Raw genomic sequence first — 10,430 nt, forward strand, 5'->3', positions numbered from 1 at the left:
ATATATTTATTTTATATATATATATATATATAGCAGCTTCAATCAATATTTTTATAATACATTAGATCTAGTGACTATGTGAAAGACGTATAGAATCCACAGAGAATGATCACCTAACTTTGCGCTTCCTCAGCTCTATGATTCTTTTTTGGTTTTTGTTTTCCAGCTTTGGTTCACACTGCTCTTATAGTATTGTTTCGGTTCAAACATCCAGCTGTTTTCAGATAAAAAAAAAGTTCTAAATACCCAAAGTTAGCTAACTGCGCCACCACCAAATGGCAGTCAGAGTTAGCAGTAGTTGGACTTCCTCTAGGTGGCCAGAAACGGCACAAAATGAATGCCAATGTTGCTCTGTATCTGCTTGATAACTGTTTGCTAACATATTCACCATTTAAACTTTAAAGTTGATCATTATGTGTTTTAGAGCTGGGTAAAATGATGAAAGGCCAAACTCTGTGATATGAGTGAAGTGATGTGTGCCCAGATTCCTTATTTTTAAGCTTGAATTGACAGGGACTGTGATAATAATTACTTCAGCGTCCCTGTTGAGTTAAGTACCAAGATTCGGACCCTGTGGAGCCCTGTTACTCCTGAACTCTCCAGTAAAGACCAAAAACTTTCTGTTCTGCAGATATAAACCAGTTTATGACTAATCCCCTTAGGCCAACACAATTTTCCAGTCCACCTAACAATATTTTTGATCCGCTGTATCAAATGTATCACTGATACTGATTTATGTGAAGCTTATGCAAAGGGCTAGAGCCCGACCGATGGTAAAAATGTACAGATTACTTCGAGTCCTGTTACGCAATCATATACGAGATTTGTGAAAGCCAGGTGGACAGGTGGCCTATCACACACACAGGAGCTTGTCAGTAGTAGTTGACTCAACCTTTGTTCACGCGCTTATTGCTTTTACTATCACAGCACAAACACTGATACCCACCCTCTCTCCATCTCTCTCTCTCTCTCTCTCTGTGTGTCACCCGTCTCTCCCCTCAGGCCCTGGGTGCTAGGAGCAGTAGGCAGCCCTCCCCTCTCCTCCCTGGTGACCTTTGCCACCATCGTGGAGGAGGAGAAGCAGCAGGAAGCTGCACTGATCCGCAGCCGGGAGAAGCCGCTGGCGCTCATCCAGGTAACGCGTCTTGTCTGTGTGCGTTAGCGCTCACACACTCGCCCACACACTCCTGCCATGACTGAATGTATAGCTGTGTGTGTGCAGCAAAGTGGAAAACATAGTGGTGACGTTTCACGGTGGTATGGCCACAGCATGCGTATCCTTTCTGTCCTTAACTGGCTTCTGTCAGCACCTTCACAGAACACTTTTTTCCCCCTCCTGTGGCTTTCTGGTTGCCATTATGTAAAACACTCATATTATCATTAAGCTCTCAGTGTCAGCGTTTTCTCTTTTACCCTCAAATGAAATGTGGTTTTGTTGCCCACAGTATCTCCGGCTCAATCTCCTTTTCTTGTCTTTTTCTGTCGCTGTAGATTGAAGAGCGGGCAATCCAAGACCTCTTGTTCCATTATAAGGCGCGTGACAACCCAGATGAGCTGATCGTGGTGGAGAGGTCTTCCAGAGGTCCTATGGCAGCCCCGACCTGGAACAAACACTGACGTTAAACAGCACGGCCACTACATACCGTCAAAGTGAGAACATCTCCTTGCAGTTGTCACTCTCCGAAAACATCACCAGACCCATCGGTCCTTGTTGTCTGACTCGTCCCGCCTGGTGTGGGATGAGTCTGATACAGAGCTATATTTGTCTTTGCAATGTTACTTTAAGTTTTGTTGTATTGCTGCTCAACATTTTGTTTGTATGTGTGAGAGAGAGTGAGTGTTTTTCATGACTGAATGTGGTCCTGAAGGAAGGTTTTGGGGATTACTTATGCATGTTTTTTTTATTAATTATTTCCCCTAACTCCCTCTCTTTTTGGTGGTGATTATGTCTCCACTCGTCAAACCAATAATAGGAAACATAACCGACTTTCCCAAATAAATATTGTCAGTTATGTGAAGTTAAAGTTGCCAAAGAAATGAAAATGTTCAAGCCACAAAATGGGTCCAAACTGTATCGCCTCGAGGGCTTGTGTGTGTTAAATCAGTGGAGGCTCTCGATGTGATTAAGAAAGTAAGAGTGCCAATTATCAACTGTGACTGAGCATCAGCTCGACTTAAGAAGTAAAGTGAGCTGTTTACCAAGGCAGTAGGTTTAGTTTCTTTTATGGTCCTTTTTTTTTTCTTTCTTCTCAATACTTACATCGTTTTAACTGATTGCTTCAGCTGATTTGCAGTGACATAATAACCTTGCTGGGTCATTGTTGTGTGTATTTAAAATATGAATGAAATATGTTTACCATATTTAAAATAGATTATTGTATGCGGTTATAGTGAACCGTAAATGCTCAGTAGGGTTCATTGTGTGGAACTGGCTTTCTAGCCTTTGAAGTTGTAGTGTGGTTTGGAGAAAGTGGTGTGCCTTTATCAAATAATGACCACAGACTCACAGATGTTGAAATATCATTTTTTTCCTCTTCATTATTTTCTTTCTTGTTTTATTCTCTGGCATTTTTGCCGGAGCCAGTGTAGGTTTGGTAGGTACCTCCGATCTGGACCATGTATTCTCGTCTTCAGATGCCCTTTTTGCGTGTGTGAGACGGAAGAGAAAATGGCATGTAATAAAAAATCTCAGCCGTGCAATGATTCTGTCTCCTGTCTCTGTTTCAGTTGAGATTGCAGTGGGTGTAATGAAAGGAGAGACAAATTTAATTTTCTAAATTATTTCCTTGCTTTTTTTCTGTCTTTCTTTAATAGTGGAAAGTTGGTCCTTTACTGAAAAATGTGGCTCTCACTGCATCTAATAAAGATAACATTTAATCCTCCCGTCTCCTGACACTTCAGCTGCCCTGCATGAGCAAAGGACCATTATCAAGTCTCAGCCTGTGATTAACTGTGATGACCCTGATCTGAACAGCGAGTGTGGAGATTTAGGTATTTTATTGGCTGTAATTGCAGGTAGAGCATCACATCGGAAATCAGGGAGAGACAGCTCGTGGGGGAAATATTAATTACAGATTAGGATCTATTAGTCGGTGCAGAGAAGACATGAATCAAAGCCTTGGAGGAAAAGTCTGCCGCTTTACATCACTCCACAATGAGCTGGGCTGATATCACAGGCATGGAAACCAATGAGGATTTTTTTCTAAAGGACTGCTCATCTTGGGTGTCTGTGCTCTGAATAAAAATGCAGTGTTTTTGCAGGTAGTCAAGTGCCACATTACATGTTTTAAAATTAGACCTCGAAGCAGACTACATAATGTACTTGAGCATGTGCACTGTGTATGAGTGCAAACCTTCTAACGATCCGTTTTCTGATCATCTGTGTGCGCTGTGTGATGAGGTGTTTACATGCCTCAGTATCCTGGTTATTATAGGAGTAGTCCAGGAAGCATATCAAGATTTCAGAACATTCACGTCTAACACATTAACACGATACTCCAAAAACTTAATAAATAGGATATTAGTGCACATTTAAAAGGCCCTACTTTATTCATCTATGTGGTACCTGTAGAGTGGTGGTTCCCCCACAGCCCTGTAAGTACCCTTTCACAAGTACTGCCTGTCATGTTCCAAATATATTTATTTGAAATGATTCAACAGTATATTATTTAACTATTAATATAAAATATAGACATTGATATTGTTACAATATTTATTCACACAATTAAAATGCATTTTATATCATATATATATATTTTTTTCTACTCTACAATCTTTCCGTGTACAAACAGGCAACTGCAGAAGTACCCCTGCCTAGTGATCACTGCTGTAGAGCACACAATTTTGCAGAGAAGGGTGTGAGAGAGCAGTGGAGAATATTTGAGGAAGGTGCTCTCTTCCTGTGGAGAGATGGTGGAGGATAGGCTTGATGGCCAGGGCCTATCTGCCAGGCAGATGGAAAAGTCATAGGGCTGTCCTCCAGACGGTGAGGATAACTTCAGGATTAATTTGTTTATGGAGAAAAGGGGACGTTCGAGACACTCCACGGAATACTTCCTACATTCCCAACCTGCTCTGAGTGGATAGTGCCAGGTAAAAGCAAAATGAGCAAGGTCAAACCCCCATTTATCCGACCTGATTTCATCAGTCATCAGGCTGCTTGTCAATGTCATGTGTTAAGGTCTAATGATTGTAAATGACTCTTAAGTAGTTCTCCAACTTCTTTTACGCTAAGTACACCAGCCCGGTATGCCTAGGAACGACATAATGGAAATACACTTTTAGAGCAGCTGAAATAAACAGATTTTTCAAGGTTATTTTTTAAGTGCTGTGTGTTTATTCTTTTCTGATTAGATCTGCGTGTTTCATTAGGCTCCATAACTGTGAACTACAAAGTTAAAACCGGCTGATTTTGTTTTGGTAATTTAGGAGGCTTTATTCTAGGTCAGCAAATATTGCAGCGTCACTTTTTTCTTCTACATAGGAAGTGGGTATGAGTCTGTCAAGATAAACAGGAAGTTGATGAAAATGATAAAACACATCATGACCGCAACATTAATGTGTGACCTTGCATTCCCCGTAGTACTTACAATAACCCTGTTTCAGATCAGTGAATGCAATAAAAAGCTGTTGTACAGTGGAAACAAAAAAGGTGGCTGAAATCAGTAAAGTGTTTTTAAGGACATACAAGTATAGAAAATGTGCTTTGTTTGCTTTTCGGTGAGAGTAACTAAAGTTTTTTAAATATAGCCATAAATAAACTGCAACTAAACATGCTCTTACTTACTCATGAAGTGTTGTATGGGAGACAAAAAAACCCTCTTTGGGTTGAGTATTGCTTTTCATTGTATACTGCAGCTTCAAAGATGCCAGACAGAGTGCAATGTATGGAGCTGTATGTCGTGGAGAGAAAAAAAACCTTTGTGTAATCAAATTAATAATTGTTGCACACAACTTACTCATTTGCAAGCCCAAATTTGTTTTGTTTTTTTACCAATGACGCCTCCCGAGCTCCTTAGGAATAACAATAACATTTCAGAATGTTACAGGTTAAAAGTATTCATATACTTTGTATAAATACAAGGATGTGTGTACACCCTCATTAGTTTTGAAGAGCTATACTAACATGAATTAAACGTTTTCATGGGGAGAAAATAACATCTATCAAAATGTCATCGTCATTATCAGATGCATTTTACATGCCTAGGAATCGGACATAGGTGTGATTTATTTTTAGTTTTGCAATTAATAATGTTGATACCAGACTGTCATAAATTCAAAAGCACTGCATCTATATGTAATATAACTGTTAAATATACTGTGAGATGATATAAATTTGCACAAGCCACTTCTACTACTAGTACTACTGGTGGACAATTTATATTTAGGTGGCAGTGCTACTGCATCAGACAGTAGAGCCTGTCTGATGCATGGCTGGTCCTCCATAATACTTTGAGAGTTACTTAAGAGTTATTCATACTCTTCTTTGGCTTGAATGCTGACCTGTGGCTAAGTCCGAGTGGCAAAGGTTCAACTAGTCTTTTCAATCCTATCTATCTGCTGGCAGCTTTACAAAGATCAGTGGGGCCTCAGGAAGTGTTTTACTTGGAGAGTGTGGCCAGAACGTGCCGGCCTCCCTGCTGTCTTGGCTGTCATTCAGCTCACGTCCTCTTGGCTTCCTCTTGGCTTCCTCTTGCTATCAGTTTGACAGCCTCAGAGCCACGTGTCTCCTGGCAAGGAGCAAGGAGTTGTGGCGTCTTCAAAGCTTTGTGACAACGTACGTGCCAAACCAGTGGATGTGATGACAGTGGTGGCGAATGTGAGTGATCTCCATTTTGTTTTTGAAGTTTTCTGATGCTTCTACCACCATTATCGTAACTGCCACTTTTCTCTTGCCTGCATTATGTTTTTTGAAAACGATTGCACTTAAGCACCCACGCCCCTCCCCAATTTTAACTGATATTTCATGCAAAATATATTTGCTCGTTTGGAGTGCATGGAACAGGTCTTTTTGTCAGGCATGCAGCGCCTGGCCTGTATACTGACTTTGGGATGAATCTAACCAAACCATGGTCCAATTCTGACTGGCTTTGCTTGTCTTCCTTCTTCCTTTCTTTCCATTATCTCCTCTGTCTCATTCCTCTTCTTTACTACCTGTCAATCTTTTAAAATTAAAAGAAATACACTTTTTCCTCTTCTCACCAGATAAGAACTTGGATACCACTCTCATGTCCTCACAGTCAATATTAAGCTACATGGTGTGCATGGTAGCTCACCTGGCCCCATGTAGGCTGAGTCAGGCCCTGGTACCGTTCCAGCCTTTGACCCTTTGCTGCATGTCTTCAACCCCCTCTCCTTTCCGTTCTACCTTCATCTGTCTTATCAGATACAGGCATAAAAAGCCCAAAAGTATTTTTATATCTATCTAAGCTTAAAAGCCATTGAGTTAAAGGTGTGGCTGTTTGATGAGAATGTTTTCCAGCATGCCTTCAGTTTGGATGTGCAGGTGGGGGAGAGGCTGCCATGCCATTGAATGCAAGTTAGCCAGAGACAGCATATACTGTATAGTACCGAGATCACAGCATTGTCTGCAGCATCTATTAGTTTCTCAAGTGCTTTAGCAGCAGCATTCAGCTCCTTTACTGTCCCTGGACCTGCAGGCTGTGAGATCACAAAGAGCCTATAATAAGGCAGATTAGGTGAGATGGGCTTCTCTATCTTCCTGTGAAACAAGACCCCCTCTGTAACCTTCAGCATTAATCTGCCAGGATCATTTGAAACCAGACTCACCACACACACCATTCCTTTGGGATCAAAAAGAACTGAAATAAAGGGATTCTCTGTACTGAACTGATTACTGCTGCTTCTTCTCTGCACAGACCCTGTATAACCCCACGCTGCTTTTCCTTAACGGCGGAGTGATTCTCCAGCTTGTTGTCACTGGGGGTCAGTCAGGCAGGCAGTTTGACTGAAAAGGACTGGAAATCCCATTTCTGTCCTCGTGCCTCTGATCCTCAACCAAAACTAACTCTGCCGTCAGCAGTGGGAATATCTCTCCAACAGCCGGGACAAACTAATGCGACCCTCCTGGAAATCCAGTTATTTCTGTGAAAGGAGGGTGAGGGGGAAGGAGGAGAGAGGAGAGAGGAGACACAAAGGGGATGACAATGACTGGATCTTTGTTTTCTAGTTGTGTCATCGCTCACGTTTTCTCAAATAACGTTGGCCCAGAAACCTCTCGCCCATATGTGAGACCATCGTCAGGCCACATGGTTCCTGAGGTCAAGTGTTTGAGATTGAATTTGACACCCAGTCATTCCCTCTCCTTTTCTTCTCTAGTTCACACTAGCAGCAGAAAAAAGGATTTCCACTTCTGTTGACAGTTTAAATGAAATGCCTATTGTGTGACACTGCAATTAAATCCCTTACTGTCATCACAACAGACTCTGTACACGAGCCAAAAGCACCCCGCATGCATTGTGTTATTACTCATCACTGCTTATTGGCCCATTTTCCCATTTTGGCGCAACATAACAAGCAGCTCTGTTCTCTCCTCCTCTGCTGAAGGTGCGGTTGGTAGAAAGAGGTCAGGTTTTTGATGGATTGCTCCTAATGAGACATAAATTCTAATAATTACGGTGGTGGAATCTGAAGTTCAGCATCTCTTCTGGCTGATACTGTAAAGAGCCAGAAACACAACTCACTTATAAATGGATATAATTTGAAAATAGGTAGAATATCAAAGTGCACCCGTGGTGATTTTTTAAACAGGCTTTTCTTATCGCAGGCACATTGCAGAGGGTAATACATATGAATTAAGGTTTTAGCAATAGGCCCATGGGGTTTTTTTGATGGCTGAAATCAATAGTATTGATGAGGTAAATGATAGCCATAAGGGGAAAACATACTGTGGACCGTCACTAAATAGCCTTTTGAACAACAAAGACAACTCGGGATTATGGAGGCCAAAAGTTAAATAAATAACAACATCAGAAAGATTCTTTGTGGTCTTTACAGATTTCTGTGTCTCTCTGAAGAACCCATGATAATAAAATACTGAAATACTGCACCTGTGATTGGCTGATTCTGAAATCCAATTTTTTTTTTAAAAGAATCAATTATGAAATAAAAATGAATGATATTTTATAATAATGAACTGAGTTTTAGTATTCAAATTTGTTTTTTCACAATTATGGGTAATATACATAGCACTTTATTATTTTATTTCATTGTGTTTTTTATTTCAAATATTGAACCCTCTGGGGCTCCATACTGATGGCATTAGGCCGTTGAGTGCAGTGTTGAATTGAGAGAAGCTAGCCATTACGTTAAGAAAAAACAAAAGTAAAACATCAGTGCTGCTCGTATGAGATATTGGATCATGTTGAGTAATCAAAGCTACACAAGAAGGTTTAGTGGTCCTTCCCAGCAGACATCCCTGACCTGTAGAAAAAAAACCTCAAAGGCAGTGTGGATGTTGCACTTCATAGAGGATAAATCCAACTCATGCAGTCACATAAATGGAAAACAAAAAACAGGTCTCTCTTTTTTTTCTCTTTTTTTATTTGGCTAAACTGTCCAGAACTGTTTCACAGACCCCTGAGAGCACTGTGAATGTAAAAGATTTTCTTTATGAGGAATAGAAGAAGTCTCTCCCACATAAGTCTAGAGTGAGGAAATAGTGCTTTTATTTTTTTACTTCCCGTATTTTATGTTGCTGCATCTTTTGACTAAATGAATTTAAACCCATCAGATGACAGGAAAAGACATCAACATCACCAGGGGCAAAAGGTGTGTATTATTTTTGAATTCTTGCTTCCATTTAATTTTCTGACAACATAATCTCACGTCTTTCAATAGCTACCGACAAATTAATCATCCATTTCACAGTGAGTAATGAGGTGACAAGTAGTATTAACACAAAACAACTCATCAGCGGAGCTCTGTTTTGGATGTATACCGTATGCATATACCTGCTGTTAGTCTCTGACAGCTGCTTTGATTTAGCTTTGCACCGTGCATGGAGGAAGGACTGTCCAATCCATAGCAACTCTGTCTCCCGCACCTGGGAAACATATTTACGAGGCTGCTCCCCGTCCATTGTAACTGACTAATAGTTCCATGTACATTTCCAGATGTGGGATTCGATTTCAGAGACCTGCGATCAACCTGTCTGACACGTGCCAAAGCAAAGCATGAAAACAAAACAAAAGTTCTATTTAAAAAATGAACTGAAGGTCAACCCTTCAAAACTATTACACTATGCGCATTAAAACTGATCTCTTCTTTCTCAGCTCTTAATTTGTACATTTTCTGGTGATTTTGTTTTATTGACTATAAGAGCTGCACCATGTGATTGTAAACTTGAATATAAGAGGCTGTGTGTTTCCTGTGCTGGAGAGGGAGTTACACTGTGCAGAGACAGAGCTCCTGTGTGGGCCTCAGACTTAAGACTATAGAGTAAATGGGATAATCAGGGTTTACAGATCTGGGTGGCTGCAGTGACGCAGGGCTTTACACTGCCTAATGGAGCATCCGTGACAGCTGCCATGCCCTGACCCCTCTGCTGTCATCTGACCCCCTGACTGACCCTGTCACATGCTGCCTAAACTAATCTGTCTGGTGCTTGCAAATGATTTCTGATTTCATACTTGTGAATATTTTTTTTTCTGAGAAAACTGAACCTATGCAGAAGAATAGTGATGCAGCAGTCTCTAAAGGAAGGTGTTACAGTAGCTTAAATAAAATAAAATTATACTGTCTGTGTAACAGGTTTTTACAGTTCAGAGGGCAAAATTATCATCCACACAAACGTCATCAGAAGCTGAGGGTAACCTATCAGTGGAGGGCTGCAGACCCTGACCTTAAGGTGTTAGTGGTCTGAGGGTAACAGGCTTAAGGGATTACAACAAAAATATTTCCTGTCTGTTTTAAACAGCGACGGTTGCATTTCCTTGATGGTTATTTGAGTAGGAACGTTTTTAGTTTTTTAGTTGAGGCTACTTTATGTCAAAACCTAAACCATCCCACAGAGGGCGACATGACAACATCAAGTGAGCTTTTTTATATGCAGATCAGCACCAGTTGAATCTCACAGAGATAAGAAAATACTTTCATATTTCAGGTTATTTATTTATTTTTCCTTTCTTTTTAACATTTTATATTTGGCTAGAGAAGGATGGTCAATCTTGACGCTAAAGATATTGTAATTTATTAATGAATTCAGGTACATCAATTATCATTTTGATAACTGTCTCTAACTCTCATTTTGTTAATGGCCACATCAAGGTCTTCGGATTAAAAGCATTATAAATGTATCATTAAGGCAGTCTGGGGAACTGGTTCATAAAGTCGAGTCGTACAGTTTGAGCATGTTTAGCTGGGCTTCAGTGAGCAGCAGACTGTCAGGGGGCGGGGTGAAGTACAGCTGA

The 10,430-nt window shown here is 40.6% G+C and overlaps 1 protein-coding gene across 2 annotated transcripts in view; it reads left to right on the top strand.

Annotated features, from left to right (window-relative positions):
* ibtk (inhibitor of Bruton agammaglobulinemia tyrosine kinase) overlaps positions 1-2,703 on the top strand; it is a 17,894-nt gene extending 15,191 nt beyond the window's left edge. Inside the window, exons 28-29 of one of the 2 annotated variants that reach the window (XM_035672016.1) lie at positions 1,003-1,135; positions 1,492-1,617. In XM_035672016.1, the coding sequence (XP_035527909.1) occupies positions 1,003-1,135; positions 1,492-1,617 (259 nt within the window). Of the gene's footprint in view, positions 1-1,002; positions 1,136-1,491 lie in introns of both variants that reach the window. The other variant, XM_035672015.1, reaches the window with a different exon arrangement.
* The last annotated feature ends 7,727 nt before the right edge of the window (positions 2,704-10,430 follow it).

The sequence above is a fragment of the Morone saxatilis genome, unplaced genomic scaffold (assembly GCF_004916995.1).
Source record: "Morone saxatilis isolate NCDOM2014 unplaced genomic scaffold, NCSU_SB_2.0 Contig24, whole genome shotgun sequence".
NCBI classification, from domain to species: domain Eukaryota; kingdom Metazoa; phylum Chordata; class Actinopteri; family Moronidae; genus Morone; species Morone saxatilis.